Consider the following 20488-nt stretch of genomic DNA (forward strand, 5'->3'; position numbering starts at 1 on the left):
GTAGGCCCAGCATGAATCTTTTTTTCCTAGGGCTACCAGAAGAGGAAGTGGTACCTATTTGAATCTTAACTTGCACATTCCCTTTGCCTCAGTCCAAGGCCATTAGGCCATTAGATTATTTCCCACCATGATGGTGATTTAGCAGGGATGACATCATCATCGTCATCTCATTCAGGGCATTTTCCCCTCCACAAACCCAAGGGCAGGATCCCCCCTTAGCTAAATCCCTCCTGGAAACTGCAATAGAAGCCTCTAGGGCACTCAGGAAGGGGTGGACCAGAATTATATATAAGCTGCCATATATTATGTAGGAGAAGTTGGCTTCTCGGTCATCTCCCTCTTTCCTGTGTGAGGGGTGTGAAGGAGGGGGCTGAGCTAGGTAAGACCCCCCATCCCCACACCGACAGGCACGGGTCCCCCGATGAGAACTAGGATGCTCATATTCCTCATCCTTTCTGGACATCCAGGGACAGAAGCACATTCCTCACACTGCCCCCCATCTAAGAGATGGCAGGGGAAAGCTGCAATAAAAGCTCCATCCTCCCTCCAGAGATTTTAAAATCCTCTTTTATTCCATGATAACATCATATTTTTAGGGGAAAGGGAGGTCTGACAAGCTGCATTTCAGAAATGCTGTTGTAGTGGTCTTTAACACCTTTTACTCCTCTTATCTGGTGCTATTTTGTAGAATCAGGAACAACCTTGACATGTTTTGTGGGGCTTTTTATACACTTTTTAAAAATACTCTCAAGACTTCTATTTTTATGTTTAACATTTGCATTAATTTTTTTTTTTTGATACCTGGAGCCACATAACAAGTTTGGGGAAAAAAAAGTGCCTTGTTTTCAACTGTTTTTGCTAATTTTTAGGCTGAAAAATGTTGGATGCCTAGAGTTTACCTTATTCTGTTTAATTAAAATCAGTATTTCTCTTTAAAAAAAACTCTGAATAAGATAGAAATAGAAATTTTAAAAAAGGAAAAGATCAAAGTACATCTTGCATAGAAAGATCAAATAGTATTTCAAGAAAACTTGTGCAAGAGTTAAAAGATGCAGCCCAGAGGTACAGTGCTTGCCTACCATGCAGGAGCCTTAAGTTTGTTCTCCAGTACCACTAAAAAAAAAAAAACGCTGCTTGAGAGGCTAAGGCAGGATGAAGGCCAGCCTGGCTCCACAGAGAAAAGTCTCATTGAAATATTTTTCCAATTTTCATTGGTGAGAGAATATTATAAAACTTTCATTTGGGAGATTTTCTCAATGACTTCTCTGATCAGAAAAAACAAGGGCGGGAGATATAGCTCAAAGGTAGAAGCACTTGCCTGTCACACCTGAAATTTTGGTTCAACTCCCAGCACTGGGAGGTGGGGAAAGCGCAATGATTGAAAATACAGAAAGGAAAAAACTCTTAACTAAGCTCCCTTCCCTTTTTTTCTGCAATGAATAGATTTACCTTCATTGTGATATGATGACTGAACATCAGGGGCACTCCACCACTGACCTACATCCCCAGTCCTTTTTATTTTTATTTATTTTTTGGCATGGGGATTGAACTCAGGGCGGCCTAACCACTGAGCAACATCCCCAGCCATTTTTAAATATTTTATTTAGAGATAGGGTCTCGCTGAGTTATTAGGGGATGAGATATTAGCTAATTGCTAACGCTGTCCTCGAACTTGCGATTCTCCTCTCTCAGTCATTGGGATTAGAGGCTGTTGGGCCTGGCCATGGTGGTGTTTTTTAGAGTCATCACATTAACAGTTCCCAACAATAACTGGAGCCCTATTTCACTCAGTTTGAGGAAAGCCCCACCTGCCCCGTTACCTAATTTCACCTCTTTCTTTTGTTTTGCAGTACTGGGGACCCAGGGCCTCAGTGTACCAGACAAGCACTCTACTCTAAGCTACTTTTCCAACCCATGATCTTTTTCCTTTTCCTTTCTGCACTCATCAGAATGGACACAAACATTTGAAATGTCCAAGATTCATGTGTAAATGGCATGTCTACTAATTGCTTCAAATTTAGGTTCCTTTGTACAAGGCTCGTGAGACTTGGTAGTTGGAACTCCCTAAGCACTTCATAAGTCTTAATTAATGACCAGCTCCTCTGAGAAATCATTATGAACTCTTAATTTAACAAAAGCACAGGGAGTCCTTGTTTTCACTGTTGTGTAAAAGTAATCTGGCTTCAGTTTCTATTTATATAAGACCATTAAATATTAAGCTTCTATGTTAAATGCAGGCAAAAGAACTGTAGAATATTTTAAAAAGTAATAGTGTAGTTGGGCTGGGGTAGTGGCTCAGTGGCAGAATGCTTACTGAGCATGTGTGAGGCACTGGGTAAAATTCTCAGCACCACATATAAATAAATGAATAAAATAAAGGTCCATCAACAACTAAAAAAAATATTTTTAAAAAGTTTTAAAAATAGTTGTGTAGATCTGGGTGCAGTGGTGCATTCCTGTAATCCCAGAGGCTTAGGAAACTGAGCCAGAAGGATTGCAAGTTCAAAGCCAGGTTCAACAACTTAATGAGGCCCTAAGCAACTTAGTGAGAGCCTATCTCAAAATAAAAAAATGAACAGGGCAGGGGATGTGGCTCAGTGTTGAAGCACCCCCGGGTTCAATCAATCCCTGGTTTAAAAACAAAATAAAAAAACTAGAGTAGAATAAGCATTTCTGAAATAGCTATGCAAAATAAAAGGCATTTTTGTACTGTATACTATCCAATTTTATATGAAAAGCACTAAATGAGTTTGTATTAATAACACATGTTGGGTTGGGGTTGTGGCTCAATGATAGAGCACTTGCCTAGCATGTGTGAGGCACTGGGTTTGATTCTCAGCACCGCATATAAATAATTGAACAAAATAAAGGTCCACCAAATCTTAAAAAAAAAACAAAACACATGTTGTAAGGACACCATATTTAATACATGTCTTCTATAGGTGTGTGTAGTTTTGATTAAATTACTTTGGCACGGACACTCTTCAATCTTAAGGTCTTAAAAAAATTATCAAGTTCAGATAACAATGTTTGGCCAGGTGTGGTGGCATGTGCCTGTAACCTCTGCTACTTGGGAGGCTGAGGCAGGAGGTCTATAAGTTCAAGGCTAAGCCTGGGCAAATTTAAAGGAGGGCCTGGGTTTGTAGCTCAGGGCCACGAATTCAACCTTCAGTAATGCAAAAAAAAAAAAAAAAAAAATACACACACACACACACACATATTTGTTTTGTAATTAGAAAAGCAAGACCTAAAGCAAAACGTCCTGTTTGCTATCAGATTAAAAATCTCTTTAGATGGTTATAAGTTTAAAAAAATGCTGATGAAAGTTCTGCTGACTGGTAAGTATATTCAGTGCAATTTTTGGGGTACCATGCAAACCCCTCAGTGGTATATTTTCCCTGGTCTCCCTAGAAGAACCCAATACTCTGAGAACTGTGATAAGTATTGGAGCCAGTTCTTCCTGCCACCCCTCCCTATTACTGCTATTTTCAGGAGAAAATGGTGGCACCCCTGCATGATGCATTGTCTAGAATAGAATTCAATACCTCGTTCATGCCTGGTTTTCAGAATTCCACAGCTAAGATGCCACAGGTAAAGAACACCCAGGTTCACTGAGATCCTGAAGCCCAAAACTTAGAATCCTGTCTACTTACTCCCCCTACAGTCCATTTTTCTATATAGCAGATCTATCTCCCTCCCTCTCTCCCTCCCTCCCTCTCTCCCTCCCTCCCTTGCTTCCTGTCTTTCTTTTTGTTGTTCTTGTGTTGTTGATATTCCCAGGGATTGAACCCAGGAATCCAAGCCACATCTCCAGCCCTTTCTATTTTTTTTTTAAAGACAGGAGCTTGCTAAATTGCCGAGGATGGCATTGAATTTGCAATTCTCCTGCCTCAGCCTCCAAGCCCTTGGGATTACAGGCGAGCACCACTGAGCCTGGTGTAGCAGATCTTTCTAAAAGCACAAAGCTGATTTGTCATTCCTTTGCTTCAAGCTCTCAAATGCCTCTCACTTTCCTGCTGGTCTGCCTGGGGTCTGCTTCTAAATTCAGCTCTTCCTGGTGCCCCCTATACATCAATTTGACCTTGTTTGTGCTGAATACACTAGTTTATACACTCTAGCCTCAAACACACCAAGCTTGTTTCTGTACCAGTGCTCTTGTATTTGGTGGCCTTTTTTCTTGGTATATTCTCCTACATCTTTGAAAAGCTGAGGTTCAACTCAAATGATACCTGTTCAGTCAGGGCCCTTCCCTACCCCCACAGCTAAGGCTACACCTGTCCACCCATCTTCTACCTCATCACCCTACAATTACTCTCCATGGCACTTGTTTCTTTATTTGTCACTCCCCAAGAAGAGGATCTTTGTCTACCTTTCTTGTCCATTGCTGTCATTCTATCCCTGCCACCAAATGGGAACATAACAATTTGTTGAGTATCATCTTATTCTTTAAAAAATTTTTTTTGTAGTTGTAGATGGACACAATAGCCTTCTCTGTCTATTTATTTTTCTGTGATGCTGAGGATTGAACCCAATGCCTCACACATGTCAGGCAGGTGCTCTACCACTGAGCCACACCCCTAGCCTGGTATCATCTTACTCTTATCTGGAGCAGAAGTTCTTAACCTGGGACTAGTGGTTTCAAGAGATCATTCCCTGCTCCTCTCCCTCTTCTCCCCATCCTTTTGCCACATGCAAATGAATTTAAGTTTTGAGTATATATCCCTGGGGTGTGAGAAATGTGAGGGAAAACTTATTTTTTTTTTCAGATTCTTAAGGGAATCCAAACAACAGAATGTTGATTACCACTAGTAGGGAGTTGTAATTGGTAATGCACTTTCTCCTAAATTTAATTTTTGCTATGCTTAGAGATCTAGAACAGAGACTATCATTTCTATTTTGTGGATAAATATATATGTTAAAGTGCAACATACAGGTTAAACATATTATTAAAGATCACACAGAAAGTCAAGGATGGAATTGATGCAAATACATTCTTTGGACTCAAAATCTTGTGCTCTTTCTGCTGAACATATGGACAGAATCCAGAATTCGGGGGGATTGCATTGGTGCTTGCTTATTTTATACATTTTTTTTCAAAAATCAGCAAATTTACACACTTTAGTTCTAAGAACTTTCCCATTTAAACTAGCCAATAAACTGCATTAAGCTTTTCAGTGAAGAAATATTACCGTTGGCTATACAGATCAAGGCACTCTTCCCACGTTATCAAGCGAAGTTTTAAAACAGAATGTTAAAGTAACATGTAAACCAAGACACAAAAGAATTTTCTACTAGGCTAAGTAGAGTATAATTGAGAAACTAGATTTGTAGGCATAAATACCTCTTAAAGCCAAATGAAGACGATTTTGAGATCTCTAATGTTTAGATTTTATCTGCCCTTTTTGTTAGAATATATAATTGAATCATCTATACTGAAAAATCACTATAATATGTATATTTTTAATTAGCTTTCCACTGGGCATGGTGGTGCATGTCCATAATCCAGCAGCTTGGGAGGCTGAGGCAGGAGGATCATGAATTCAAAGCGAGACTCAGGAACTTAGCAAGGTACTGAGCAACCTAGTGAATACTCTGATTCTAAATAAAAAATATAAAGGGCTGGGGATGTTGCTTAGTGGTTAGCCACATTTGGGTTCCATTCCTGTTATTAAAACAAATAAACAAACAAACAAAGGTCTTTCCTAGAAAATAAATATCTAAAAAAATATAATTCTCCTATACATTCATTTTCAAGAAAAGAAGAGCAAATAAACCTCTACATTATTTAGGGTTATATTATCATAACTCTGTGAATTTGGCAGTGTCTTTTCCCAAAGGCCATGTCTATAAGACACAAGCAGACAACAGTCTCAAAAGACTCCTTTTGTAAACCTTAGGAAGTTATAGGAACATGGCACATGAAAGAATCTCCCAATCTGGGAAGATACTTAAGATCAAAGATTTTCATCCCCTCTTTGCTAGCATCTATAAATAAAGATCCAGCCTTTTATGTGTGCAAAACAAGGATTCCCTTTATTGAATTACTTGTTTTTCTTCTTTAAAACCAGTGTGGTATCATATTCTTAGAAGGAATCTCCAACTAACTGACTTGGGTGTCATTCTTTGATCTTGATGCATTTAAAACATTAGCCAAATGCAGGGAGATGTGTATTGTAAGAAAGCATTTCATCTAGAATTATTTCATCAAAAGATCTGTCAGAGCCAGGCCCATTGGTTCACACATCCTGTAATCTCCGTCACTCAGGAGGCTGAGGCAGGAGGAGTGCAAGTTCAAGGCCAACCTCAGCAAATTAGCAAGACTCAATCATAAAAAAATAAAAAGGGCTGGGGATGTAGCTTAGTGGTAAAGTTCCCCTGGGTTCAATTCCCAGTAACAGCACCCCCCCAAAAAAAAATCTGTCAGGGGCTCTTCTGGGAAATTAACTGATGGCTCTTTTACTATAGTTGTGAAAACCTAGGGGGACTGTTGCCTAAATTTATTCTTAGGCGACCTCAGTGTTCAACAGATCTATAAACAAACCACAAACGTATGGGGGAAGAGCCCAAAGACAAATCAACAACCCATCTAGAACCTAGTGGAAGAAACAACAACCTCTTGGCTTTTGATTAGCAGGGCTAGAACACTTCTGGGTTGTTCCTTAACTACAAGTGAGGCAACTACCTTCCTGGAATCTCGCCTGTCTCCAGGGTCAAAGATTGCTGTTATAGGGGATGGGGTTGTGGCTCCGTGGTAGAGCACTTGCCTGGCATGTACGATGCGCTGGGTTCGATCCTCAGCACCACATAAAATTAAATAAATAAAACGAAAGTACTGTGTTCAACTACAACTATATATGTATATTTGTACATATACAATAATAAAAAAAAGGATTGCTGTTTACAGGGAGGATAGTCTGGTAACTCCCTCCCTTCCTTTAAAATAAACCCTGAGAAACACCTAGTAAGAAGGGGCTGTGATATTGGAGAGGAATATGCTCTTTTGACTCTTAACACACTGAGCTGAAAGCTGATGAGGACCTTTGGATCTTTCCCAACCACTGGCTTTTTCCCTATTGTAATTTAAAAAAATAATAAAAAATATAAAAACCAACCTACCATGAGTGGAATGTAATTCCGTTTATACCAGAAGGACAAAGGGATTCACTTGTACAGGGATTTGAACCTGTCATTCTTCAGAGGTCTAGGTATCATACTACATTGTGAAGAAGACAAATTTTTAAAAATAGACAGGCGTTCTGCTTTTCTGCAGATCAAAGCCTGGGTTCACATGCAATGCCCTTTACTTCTTGGAAGGGATGCCACTCAAATCAGATCTAAGCATCATTGAATGGTAAAAAAGAGTGTGCAAGGGGGCTGAGTATATAGCTCAGTTGGTAGAGTGCGTGCCTTGCAAGCACAAGCCCCCCACCGCCCCCCTCAAAAAAGAATGTGCAAAACAACGATAGAAGAGTACTAATTTATAGTACCTTTTAAATTTTACTGTGTTTCACCTTCTACCAAAAATGTCCTAAGTGGCTTAACTGGTTAAGAGTATTACAAAGATGGCTAAGGTCAAGGTTTTAATCTTCTTAATGACCTATTTACTTCTGTAAGGGCCACAAATTCTTCTTTCAAATTTTGTTTCTAAATGAAGGTGGACCAGGAAAGAGGACACAAGGAAAACCATCACCAAACAGGAAAACACACCAGCAGCTGTTGCCAATGAGAAGGAGCAGGTCACCGGTCCAGAATCCACAGGCATTTCACTCGGTCTTTTCACTCATTCTTTCTGCATGGCAGGTGCCAAAATCATAGAAAGAAACCAGATATAGTCCCACCCAGGAGTTTGGTGCAAAATCAGCAATTACACTGGATGCAGTAGCACACATCTATAATCTGAGAGACATGGGAGGCCGAGGCAGGAGGATCCCAAGTTCGAAGCCAGCCTCAGCAACTTAGCAAATTCCTGTCTCAAAGTTAAATTAAAAAAAAAAAAAAATGGGCTGGTGATGTGGCTCAGTGGTACAGCATTTACCTAGCACGTGCAAGGCCCTGGGTTCTTAAAAGGTGGAGGGTGGAGGGGAATGTAGCTCAGTGGTAGAGCACCCCGGGGTTCAATACCCACTACTACAAAAAAACAGCACAGTGCAAGCCCAGGTATGATGAGAGGAGCCTAAGCCAGCTGGGGAAGGCAGGAAAGAGGGCAGGTAGGAGAGGATTTCCAGAGGAGCGGGCACACCCCAAAGGATGCAGTGAATGTCATTTTGAACTCCAACAAATGGTTGAGTAGCAAGGAAATGCCAATTAAAAGATCAATATTTACATATTATGCTTGAGTTTTAAAAAAAGGAAGAATGGACAGGTGTGGTGGGGTCACCTGTAATCCCAGTAATGTGGGAAGCTGAGACAGGAGGATTGCAAGTCCAGTTTCTGCTAATTAGTGAGACAATAGTAAAAGGTCTGGGTATGTAACTCAGAGGAAAAGTACCCTTGGACCCCATTACTGCCAATATTAATAATGATCATAAAATAATTTTCTTAAAAGGAAGGATTGAGGGCTGGGGATGTGGCTCAAGCGGTAGCGCGCTCGCCTGGCATGCGTGCGGCCCGGGTTCAATCCTCAGCACCACATACAAAGATGTTGTGTCCACCAAAAACCAAAAAATAAATATTAAAAAATTCTCTCTCTCTCACTCTCTCTTAAAAAAAAAAAAAAAAGGAAGGATTGAATAGTAGGCTTTTGGGATCTCAAATGCATATCAGTAATAAGATTGAATCAGGACTGGGGATATAGCTCAGTTGGTAGAGTGCTTGCCTTGCATGCATAAGGCCCTGGGTTTAATCCCCAGCACCAAAAAAAAAGAGTGAGTCACTTTTTTCCCCTGACTATTCATTACTAGTGTAATGAAAAAGCAACAGATCTTCAACCCTATTAGGGGTTTTAAGTCTCACAACAGAGGACTTTTCTCCTAAGACAGACACATGTGGTTTAAATGAATTAAGCCAACTCCCCAAGTTTCAAGGGGTAGATTTATATAAAACAAGGAGATAGCTCTGTGTGTGTGTGTGTGTGTGTGTGTGTGTGGTGCTGGGTTTGAACCTAGGGCCTGGTACATGCAAGGCAAGCACCCGACCACTGAGCAACAAACACCTCCAACTCCAATGAGCTTAAATATCACAATTCTTTTGTAGGGCAACAAGTGAAGTCACAGGCTACATAAACAATTTTTGTTGTTGTTGTTGAAGATTGGACTAAGGACTTCCTGTATGCTAGGTAAGTGCACCATTGAGCACTCTCCAGCCTTAAATTTAAAAAAAAAAAAAAAATCACAATTCTTTTGTCATGCAACATAGTAAAGTCATAAGACCCATTTAAATTTTTTTTTCTTTCTTGTGGTATTGTGGATCAAACCAAAGGCCCAATTCATGCTAGGCAAGCTCTCTATCAGAGCTCACCCTCCCAGCCCAAAGCTAACCATTTTTAAAGTGAGCATATTAGGACACATGAATTTCCCTCCAAATCCCATAGTGAAAGCATAAACTGGTCCTGGGAAGACGAATCTGTTAGTTAGGTCAGCAAGACACCATCGCCACCTTGTGTTTAATAGTCTTCATTACACCCACAATATTTTTTGACAAAGATCACACATGGATTCAACAAATACAGAATATAGCTTTATTTATAGAACCTTACAAATAAAACATTTACAGTCCACATAAGTTATTTTCTTTCCTAATTTTTCTCATAACACCTGAGTTTTTTTTAAAAAAAATACTGTGATGTAATTGTAGAACTGTAAAGGGAAATATGAATAATAAAAACCTAACCTCTTTCTTTTGCAAAAAAATCAGACTTTATTATTATTTTTTTAAAGCAGGTTTCTGGCATATTTCTGTCTCTTTGGAAGAGGACTTCCTAAAAATAGATCTTAGACTACTCAAACAGAGAAGTCTTCATTTTACAAACCCAGGGTGAAGGACCACCGAGGAATGGCCCCCAGGTAACACTAGACACACAATCTTTGGGGGCAAAGACAGAAGGTGAGAAGTAGCAGGACCCTGTCCCTGGCTTATGGCGCCTACGTGACATGTACTTTCCTTGCTGACATTAATAGGAACTGGTCCATCTGGAAAGAAGTGGAAGGTGCCTTTGGGGTGCCAGGTGGAAAAGTCCTCTAACAAACTCACTACTCCTCAGACTTCTAATATGTACAGATGCCTAGAACAGCAAATTCAACACTTAAAAGTCAAAATGAAATTGCCACATTTCCAAATCATGAGGCAGATCTGTTGCCAATGGGAACTTCCATTACCACCTCCCTCCTAAGCTCCAACTGGGCTGGCCTCTGCATCCATGCAGGCGAAAGAGGAATTCCCTTTGAGGCAGTCGTCTGTGAAGGTGAAGCTCTTGAGTTAATAATATAGGTGTGCATGAAAAGGGCAAGCACCCTACTAGTTCATATTTATTTTTCAATTTGTTAAAGATTACATTTTTTTAAGCTCCTCTCCTAAACTTAGAAACCCACTAACTCTAAGTCAGTACTCTACTCCAAGACAAAGGATATTTTAAAGGAATGACAGGAACTACAGGGAATGCTAAAATTAAAATTGAAATAGATTAACGTGAGTTAGATAAAGTAAATCTTCCAGTCTTTTTTGGGGGTGGTGGTGGTGGGGGTGGTGTGCTGGGGATGGAACCCCAGGCCTTGCACGTATGCTGTGCAGGAGCTCCATCTGTCTACCACTGAGCTACCCTCCCAGCCTCAGAGTGTCATTTTCTGCTACCTCTTGAAAGCAGTTTGAGGAGAATAAAACAGAAAAGACGAAATCATTTTAAAACAATAACAACAATGATGATGATAAATATAAAAAGTTAGAGTCCAACATTTAAGGAATTGGTTCTTTGGTAAAACTGGACCCTAACTCTATCAGGAGTCGGTCCTGACATTCAATCTAGAATCTTGATTGCTAACGGTTCCTTCTTCTTCAGCCTATTCTAAATTCGTCTGAGTCAACAGGCAGGGTTGAGAGTGAGACTTAACAAGAACCCCCAGCACTTTTCCCATTCATACTCTTTTCAGGAATATTCTTGGTTTGAGGAACATTTCCTAAGAACAAAAACAAAATAGATGTTGATTTTAATTAACAACAGTGGACAGTTTTTCTAAGGAAGGATAGAAAAACTCAGGCGATGGCAATGAACCAGCACTCCTGTCGTCATGTGAACACAGCCTCTGGGCTGCAGCTGTGGCACCACTAAGAAAGGCTTCTGGAGAGACTGGCTCCCCAAAGTGGCTAAAGAATCTCACATTATCAATATGATAATAATAAATCAATTCACCTAGTGAACCTGGAGATTAGCTCCCCTTGAAGCCAGAGTTCTGAGGAGGGGGCTCCACAGTGCCTGAGGCTGGCCCATAGTGTTAAAGCCAAGTTCATCCATCCATGTTCTGGAGAGAATTAGAGGAATTTATACTGAGTTCAATACAGGATTCTACTTCTGATGTCTGGGGCCAGGGAGGAAGCAGTAACCAAGACAGTGCCACTCAAATTCCACCCGCAGCAATACCTTCGGCCATGCCCCAAGTTTTTGACCTTATAGTCCGGTGTTCCCCGGTACTCAAACTTTTATTTATGTAATTACTAAGTCATAAATTTCACCTGCACTCATTCCATTTCTGACTACCCTTGTCATGGTAAAGCATAAACTACTGCACTCTAATTCTACAGGTCGGCTTGCCGTACTGCGCCAGTCGTGACCAGGGGAGGTGAGTGCGCAGTCTCCCTCCAACCCCCACATCTTGACAATGTGCTTCTAGGGAGGGATCTGAACAGTCTCTTAGAAGGGAGCTGGGAAAGGGAGGTGGAAATCACAGCAAAAATAATTTGTTTCCTCACGATCTTCTGCTCCTCTATTCTGTTAGCATTAAGCCGCAAGAGAAGGTCCAGGCAACCGAACCTTCACAGAGGCTCAATTGGGCAGCCAGGACACGGGAGCTGCACAAACCGACCCCCAGCGTCCCAGGAGAACAAGTGGGGATCCCGAGAGGAGATCCATCACTGGCTGCTTCCTATCACACTCAGGATGGTCCTTGCCTCTCTCCTGCACTACTCACTCTTTGAGAGAATAGGCAACTCAACAGACTGGGGTGGGGGTGGGGGTCCCTTGTCTCCTGTCCCTTCTCTGTAAGAAAAGAAAAACCCGCTTCACAGGCCTCAGGCCCCAAAGTATAGATTCACCTCCTGCTGCTTCTTTCTTTCTTCTTTTTCCTTCATCTCCTAAAATTTCTAACCAAGTTATGACCACGAGCTCTATTTTTACACGGCAGGGTAAAAGACTGGAAATCTCTCAGTGCTGCTTCCAAGAGAAAGAGTCCAGAGTGAGTGGAGAGGAAAGGGAGTCTTGTCTTGTACACAGCTTTCAGGTTCTGGAGCCACCATGAAGAAGGGGGCAGGGAGGGTTGAGGCACTACCTGGAAAACGTCACCAGGGCAGCTTCTTCCTAGGACAGAGCACTTTAAATACAGTTGATATCTGGAGCAGGCAGATGGCTGTTATCAGTTTAATCCAATTGCCTCCTCCATGGAGCTCTGTGGAGGCCGCGTCCTGTGGCCAGAACCCGACCTGCAGTCCCACTGGCTCTTGGCAGGGCCCTATCCGATCTGGATCTGCCCTGAGTACATAGTGAGGAGCAGCATGATGGTGAAGCCGGTCAAGAGGCCCAGGTTCTGAATGACAAAGGGGATCAAGATGCTGCCCTTCCTTTCATCCTCCTGGCAGACCTCATTCATCTCAGGAAACTGAGAAAAAAGAGAGAGAAATAAGAGACCTGTGATTCCTCTTCAACCTCACGAGTCCAGGGCAGGTCAGTGATGGAGATACACGGCAAATCAGCTGACAGGAGATTCCCAGCCACAGCAGCTGGAACCTGAATATGACAGCCTTCCTCCACTGCTCACCATGACTTTACCACTATGCAGGAAAAGCCAGCACTGAACTATACACCTGGCCCTGCATTTGGGGGTAGGAGCTGGCTAGCGGTCAATGCCTTCGGGCTGCGGGCGTGGCTGCACCGCCAAGCACGTGCCAGCAAGCACAAGGCCCAGGGTGTCATCCCAGCCACTGAAGGAGAAAAAAAGAAACTCTGATAAAAGGAAAAAACCCTTTTTATTGTGGACATAAAACCACTTAAAAAGATCTTTTTTACTGACAAATCATTGTTACCACCTCTTTGGGAAACCAAGCAACAGTGTGAGGAGACTGAAAATGGAACTACAAGGTGGCTGGGATTGATTCTGGGCCTCGTGCTGCTGGGCCAGCAAAGCAGGTGACCACTGTGGGACCATTAAGGAATGCCAAAGCATCCTACCCACGGCGCAGGCTCCCCACAAGAGAGACTGTCTACAGCGTTTCCCTGGGGTGAGTTTGGATGGTAACCGCCACTGTTCTCACCACCTCGCCAAAAACATTATTCTCAAAGAATACGTAAAATAAAACAGTATAAAAAGTAAAGCATCTCCTTTACATATGCTGATATGTAAGGGGTATGTAAAGAAAAGTAATTCAGGCAAACAGGCCAAAGAGCACCTCAGGCCAACAGACCAGGGAGGGAGCTCAGGCTCCCAGGCCGTGCACAAGGTGCAGCAGAGCAGGCGGGGACTGACACCTACTGTGTCCTGCTAACGTGGGACACAGGGCAGTGTACTTCTGGACACCACCGATAATGGAAGAAAGCTAATAAAAGCCTAAAAGCAGGGGTCAGCCAGGGTGGCTCACACACAGCCGTAATCCCAGCCACTCGGGAGGCTGAGGCAAGAGCATGGCAAGTTCAAAGCCACCCTCAGCAACTTAGCAAGACTCTGTCTCAAACAAACAAACAAACAGGCTGGGAATGTAGCTCAGGGGTAAAGCACCCCTGGGTTCAATCCCCAGTACCCAAAAAAGAAAAAATAAAACCTAAAACCATGCATCCATTTTTTTAAAGGCTAGTTATTATTATTATTGTTTTTAATTGTTCATAGACCTTTACTTTTTATGTATTTATATGTGGTGATGAAGATCGAACCCAGTGTCTCACACTTGCTAGGCATATGCTCTATGACTGAGCCACAACCCAACCCATGTATCCGTTTTAAGCCAATAATTCTAATTCTGAAACTAAAGTATATACTCTCATTGAGCAATACCATCACTGAAAAGAATATTTACAAAGAGCATGCAACATGTAAAAACATCCATGATGTGTTATGTAAAAGAAATCAGGACACAAGATTATGAATTCAATATAAATATAGTCACTTATAGACATACACAATACATTGAGATAAAAAAGAAACAGTGTTAATTATAATTATGAGGTAGAGAGATTATGAGTAATTCTTCTTTCTTCTTTTTATTTATCTATATATACCTATTCTATAATACTTAACTAAGGACCCTAGATTGAGCACATTTTCTTTAATGACATCCTAACAGAAACATTAAGTTTTCTGGCCTTAAAATCTCTTGTCATGTTATAAGTTGGTGTGATTGTACACACCCAGAGTCCTATAGTCCCAGCTACTCAAGAGGCTGAGGCAGGAGGATTGCTTGAGTCATCGAGTTTAGGAACAGCCTGGGCAACACAGTGAGACCCTACTGGGGGTGGGAGGGTGGTAGATCTAATACTTCCTTAAAACCCACTAATCGTATATCTTAAGTAAGTGAATTGTGTGGTTATGTGAAGACACCTCAATAAAGCCATTATTAAAAACTAACTTATGTCCCCCTAGCTGTTCTCTATTCACAATTTTGATAATCTGGCCCATTTTGCCTCTAAGGTATAAACTACGGCAGACTTACCATGTCAGCCAGAGCAATATATAAGAACATTCCTCCAGCCAGGGCAAAAATCCAGTTGGCCGAGAAGTGGCTGCCGGCCAGGATGCCAAAGGCCAGACCCACGTAGCAGCAGCAGGCAGAAAGGAAGTTGAAGAACAGAGCCTGCTGGATACTCATCCCAGCATTGAGCAGGATGACAAAGTCTCCTACGGAGGGGAGAACAGGAAGGGGAAGGAAGTTGAGTTGGGAGACAGAGAACATGGGCGAGTCAGAAGGCTCAGCTATGGATGAAATCTGGGTAAAACTCAAGACAGCCTCAGAATCGAGACTGACCATCGACGTTCTGTTCAGGAGCTGCCCCATCTGCCAAACTGGCCATGCACACCAGCCAAGACACTGGAAACCACATGCAGGATTTTGAAAGTAGATGACCAGCTAGTGATGGCCCCCATTTCTTTTGATTGAAGGTGAAATACAAAGAACTTCCTTCCTTACAACTATAGTGAATTGTCTTTTTCGGAAACGAAATTGTGAGGAAGAAAAGTCGCAAGCCAATGGCAAAGCCAAAATTGGACCATTTGAGCCTCCAGAATCCTGGCTTTCTACACTCTCCCTTGATAAAACCAAGCACCTCCCAAGCTCGGCCTCGTCCACAGATCCACCTGTCAAACTTCTAACACACTCCTCTGCCTTTGGAAGAGTCCAGGGTGTAAGAGATCACCCTCGCTGAGCACTGGGAACAGTGAGCAGCACATGGTAAGCCCTTTCTGCGTCTTGCCTACCTCACGGTGACTCTCTAAGGTAGCTGCTATACCAACCTCTGTACGGATGAGAACACTGAGCCTCAATGAGCTACAGGGAGACAAATTTCCCTGTGAAAAACTTCATCGTTCTAAGCTGCTGTTGGCTTATTGTTAGGATGCCGTGGTTAGAGTCCACACAGCTTGCGGGTGTTAACAGATTACAGAGCGCACTGAGTGGCACTGGGGAGCTATGAAGTGGGGCTGCACCAGTAACCAAGGTCGCCACCCAGGCTCCAGGGCATGTGTGCTCACCCAGCTCGTGTGGGAACTCCTCACAGAGGATGGCCACCGACGTGCTGATGCCTTGGAAAGCAGACACAGTGAAGGAGGCACCTATGGCCAGGCCGTCGATGAAGTTGTGGAGGCCGTCACTCAGGGTGATCATCCAGGCCAGGGTGCCGATGTCAGAGTAGCGGACACCCTTCAGCCAGTAACAGGCACTTTGGGAAGCTTGGAGGTCCTATGAGAAAGCACAGCCCACGACCCGTGGGTCACGGGGAAGACCACACGCTTTCAGCACACGCCTGACTCGTCAAGGCCTCTGCCTCTGAAGGCTCCCCAGCAGCTGGCGGCCACAGACCTGCACGGAGAGCGAGCCCACGATGACCTTCCCGTCCACGTCCGGGGCCTTGCCATCGGGCTCGCTGTTACAGTGCTGAGGAATCATGTGGTCCAGATCCCCATTCTGCAGCTTCTCTGTCACACCCTCCTCCTGGTCCTTCTTGGAAGGAAGTGTCTCCGAGGCAAAATGGTTATGTCCGTGATGATGCTGGTGGGGTGACAGGGGAGGGGTGAGTGTGACCCTCACCAAACCCCCTGAACACCTACTCCAAGTGAGTGCTCCAAGCTCTGCAAAGACCTCATTACGGTCATCCAAGGAAACCAGGGCAGGCCACGCACAGAAGTGTGGAAACTCTCACCTGTGGCAGCACCACGTGTGAGGCTAAGGCCTGTCCCTGGGGTGCCCTCCTTGCACTGAGGGGCCGCTGCTCAAGGCACTCAGAGCCCCTCCTCTGCCACGAGCATTTCTGCTGACTCTGCCACCGTGAGGGAACAACCACATGCCGGATGTGGAAGGTCATCTTTCTGGATCTGTGCTACGCTAGTCAGTCCTATTCTTTACAGTCAGACATCAGATGTTTAGGAAATAATCCAGAACAAAGCAAAAGGGATAAACTGCTGCTGTAGTAAAGGGCTCACTGGCCAGACCCAGTTTCCAGTAGGGCTGCCACCGTGGCTAATGTCCTCATGAGGTGAGCCGGGCTGATCTCCTGAGGGCACCTGTGGCTTCAGACAGGTCACATCACTGCACTGGTGGAGCCACACCTGCACCAACAGCCTCAGCTCTCTGAGGTGGGTGCGTTCCCTCGGACATTTTTTTTTAAACTGATGATTGGCCTTACCTCATTTTTCGGCTTAAGAAGCATCTTTAAGATCTTCTCTGTGAAAAAGAAAAGGTAGAAGCCCCCAAATACCATGGCAGACTTGGGGACATAATAATCTTCCAGAGGATTGAAGCCAAAAGCCTGTGGACCCAGGAAAATAAAATGAGTTTAAGAAAATAGATATCTCCACTGGTTCCCTCTCATCTCTTAACTACTTCCCTGACTCTAGGAAAGAGACATCCGGGAATACCTCTGCAGTCTGCCCTTCTCTTGCCATCAACTAATCTTGATGTTCCCCTGATGTGACATCACCAGCCCTGCCAGGTTCTTTCTTACTCATCTTCCCAAAAGACAATCTTTAGGATTTTAATCTTAGGAAGAGTAGTCCTGGATATGGTTTTCTACTTTTTTTTTTTTTAAGACTAGGTTTTGCCTAGGCTGGCCTTGGACTTGGGATTCTTCCTGCTTCAGTTTCCCAAGTAGCTGGGACAATAGGCATGTACCACATGGTTTTCTACTCTTAGTTAAGTATGCCTTAATTTCTCTTAGCACTTAGTTATAAGAGCATCCTGTCAGCGCATTCCATATTTAAGAAGAAGACGCCTGTGTTTATTTTCATCTTATTTAATGTCCCCAGCTGATCTATCTGCAAACAGAACGGGAAGTGGTGGAATTATGCTTTCTAAAAGGGAAATCCATTCCCCAGTTGAGCAGCAAGAATTGCAGCATCTTCTTAACCACAAACCTCATGGGGACCACAAAGCCAAAAAAGCCGTCAACACCCTGTAGGTGTTAATCTTGGGAGCTTTTGAAGCTTGGCTCTGTGGCACACGCCTTGATCCCAGCTACTTGGGAGGCTGAGGCAGAAGGATCTCTTGAGACCAAGAATTTAAGACCAGCCTGGGCAATATAGTGAGATTCCCTACCAGTTTAGAGATAAGTAAATAAATATTTTAAAAAACAACAACAAAATGGTGCTGGGAGGGTTTTTGAGACAAGGTCTTGCTTTGCTCCCCAGTTGGTCTTGAGAGCACGTGCTCCAGTGACCTTCCCGCCTGGGCCTCCAAAGTAGCCTGGAGTACAGGTGTGCACCTCCGCGCCCAGCTGGGGAAGGGGAATTGTTCTGGGTTCTTTCTGAAAAACCTCACTTATTAAGGAGAGGGAGAAAGAATCCATTGGAAAGAAGACAGGAGCAGAAACCAGGAGAATTCTCTTTCAAGTTCAGTTCTTGGTTTATGGTGTCAAAGTGTTCAATGACTTGCTCCTCAGTCTCCTAACTAGAAGCAAGCCTTGAATAAACTCCAGTCCCCCTCAGGTTCAGGTTGCATATAGGAGCTAACCTAGCGAAGGGGAACCCTGGCTACTTAAAAGGTGCTTTTCCTTTAGGTTTTAAAGGCACCATACTCAATCATAAGCCTCAAGCCTCTAGTGTTGTTTTCTTTCTTTGGTAGGGGTATCAGGGATTGAACTAAGGGGCACTTGGCCACTGAGCCACATCCCCAGCCCTATTTTGTATTTTATTTAGAGACAGGGTCTCACTGAGTTGCTTAGTGCTTTGCTTTTGCTGAGGCTGGCTTTGAACTCACGATCCTCCTGCCTCAGCCTCTTGAGCCACTAAGGTTACAGGCATGTGCTCACCGCACCCGGCTCTATGTCGTTTTCTAAGAGACATACGTTCTGTAGTAGAAGTAGCACATCTGGTCAGCTCTCTGGGAGAGGCGAATCACTGAGGGAAAAGTGAAGGGAAAAGAAGCAACTACCACCTCTCCACACTGAGCCAGGGAGGACGGCAGTATTCAAAAGCCTGACTTCGAGGGTCAGCAAACCTGGCACAAATAGGCTCAGGGTAGGTGCTCTCGTGCAGGGTCAGATTCCATGGGTTAAACAATACTAGCTCTGGAGCTGGGGCTGGGGCTCAGTGGTAGAGTGCTCGCCATGAGGCACTGGGTTCCAACCTCAGCACCACTTAAAAATGAAATGAAGATATTATGTCCACCTACGACTAAAAAATAAATATTAAAAAAAAAACAATACTAGCTCTATAGATCTCAGATTTGCTCCATTAGGAACATAAAACAGCATTTTAGAAAACAAAGTACTACAAGAAGCATGTGGAGTCACCCTTTTGTTCTGTGGGCCTGCCAGACCACCTATGTGAGATGTCTTGTGCTTATTGTAATTAATGGGTCTATTGAAGAGATTGCACCCAGGCAGATGAGGCATCTGCGAGAGGGCTACCAAACCTTACAAGTACTAAGCGCCCTTCTCTAACGTGGAGGATTTTTTTCATTTACCTAGATAAGGGACAAAGCTGCTGTCAGTGATGGAAACTCGACTGTTCTGTTTAGATTGTCTCTGTCCCCAATCTCCCTTCTGAGAACTGATGTTTTTACTAAGACCCATGGATTCTGTCGACGTGTTTATACCACTCTGCACCGAAAATACCAAATGGAGAGCCATAAAGTGACACAGCTAAACTACATCTTTTCACTTAACAGTTGGAGCACTTTTCCTGGCACCAGGCACTTTACAAATATTATCTCATGTGACCCTTCCATTCTCTTGAGGTCAATCTTTCCTATTTTACATGAGGAAACAGGAGCAGAGAGGTAAGCGGCTTGCCCGAGGTTGTAGAACCTGGAGATGGTGCAGCAGGGTTTGAACCTGGCTCTTAACCCTACACTGCGCAGCCTCTCCTACCTCTTACCTAAGTCCTGGCTTGACTTTCCCAAAGGAAAGGCCCCTGAGAGCCCCTCCCTGCACCTTCCATGTAATCAGAGGTCTCCCACTGTGCCCACTGTCCCCCCGAGGAGACAGGCGCACTCCAGGTACAGGGGCTCTGGCTCGCCATACCTCAGGGATGAGCTGGAAGAGGGCGTTGGAGTAGAGGGTTCCAATCGCCAGAGCTATGAAGTAGAGCAGCAGCCGCTTGTAAAAGGTCTTCTTCATGAAGGGCACCACGCTGGCCCCCATGAGGGAGCAGAGGGAGATAACGGTGACACAGAGGAGACCGTATCCCCACACTGCCAGCCCACCCGGGACAGGGAGCAGGGCAGCCACCATTTAGGGGAGGAGGTGATAGGGAAAGTTGTGGATATTAACAAAGGAAACAAAAAAAGAAAAATCAGAGAGACAAGTAGGGGGGGAGAGAGAAATAGAAAATTTGTTAGTGATTCGAGTCTTTGATGAAAATTTCTTTCAATCAGTGCAGAGAAATGAGAAGGAGCTTGAAGTGGCCTTGGAACCCTGTGACTCCAGCCCCTGCTGTCTTTGGTGGCCTGAGTCATACCTGTCAGCTGGTATGTCTGGCAGGAAGTGCAGGGTGCTACTTTGTCACATGTCCAACGTATGCTCAGGTCCATCAGACTTTGGACTTGAGGACTGACTTTCTTTAACAGGACATACAGACAAGTGGAGGGACCTGCACATCATGCTGAGTGTTTGCCTCTGCATATCCAATCTGTGTCACAGAGGGACACG

General features: G+C 43.7%; 1 protein-coding gene across 2 annotated transcripts in view; it reads right to left on the reverse strand.

The window, feature by feature from the left end:
- Nucleotides 1-9662: 9662 nt before the first annotated feature.
- Slc39a14 (solute carrier family 39 member 14) overlaps nucleotides 9663-20488 on the reverse strand; it is a 47227-nt gene continuing 36401 nt past the window's right edge. The window contains exons 4-9 of one of the 2 annotated variants that reach the window (XM_015499509.2): nucleotides 19862-20031; nucleotides 17027-17149; nucleotides 16204-16392; nucleotides 15876-16083; nucleotides 14842-15026; nucleotides 9663-12800 (exon numbers count right to left, since the gene is read on the reverse strand). In XM_015499509.2, coding sequence (XP_015354995.1) covers nucleotides 12654-12800; nucleotides 14842-15026; nucleotides 15876-16083; nucleotides 16204-16392; nucleotides 17027-17149; nucleotides 19862-20031 — 1022 coding nt within the window. In that variant the 3' untranslated portion in view covers nucleotides 9663-12653. The remainder of the gene's footprint in view (nucleotides 12801-14841; nucleotides 15027-15875; nucleotides 16084-16203; nucleotides 16393-17026; nucleotides 17150-19861; nucleotides 20032-20488) is intronic. The other variant, XM_015499507.2, reaches the window with a different exon arrangement.

This window comes from Marmota marmota, unplaced genomic scaffold, assembly GCF_001458135.2.
Source record: "Marmota marmota marmota unplaced genomic scaffold, marMar, whole genome shotgun sequence".
In the NCBI taxonomy this organism is placed as follows: Eukaryota; Metazoa; Chordata; class Mammalia; order Rodentia; family Sciuridae; genus Marmota; species Marmota marmota.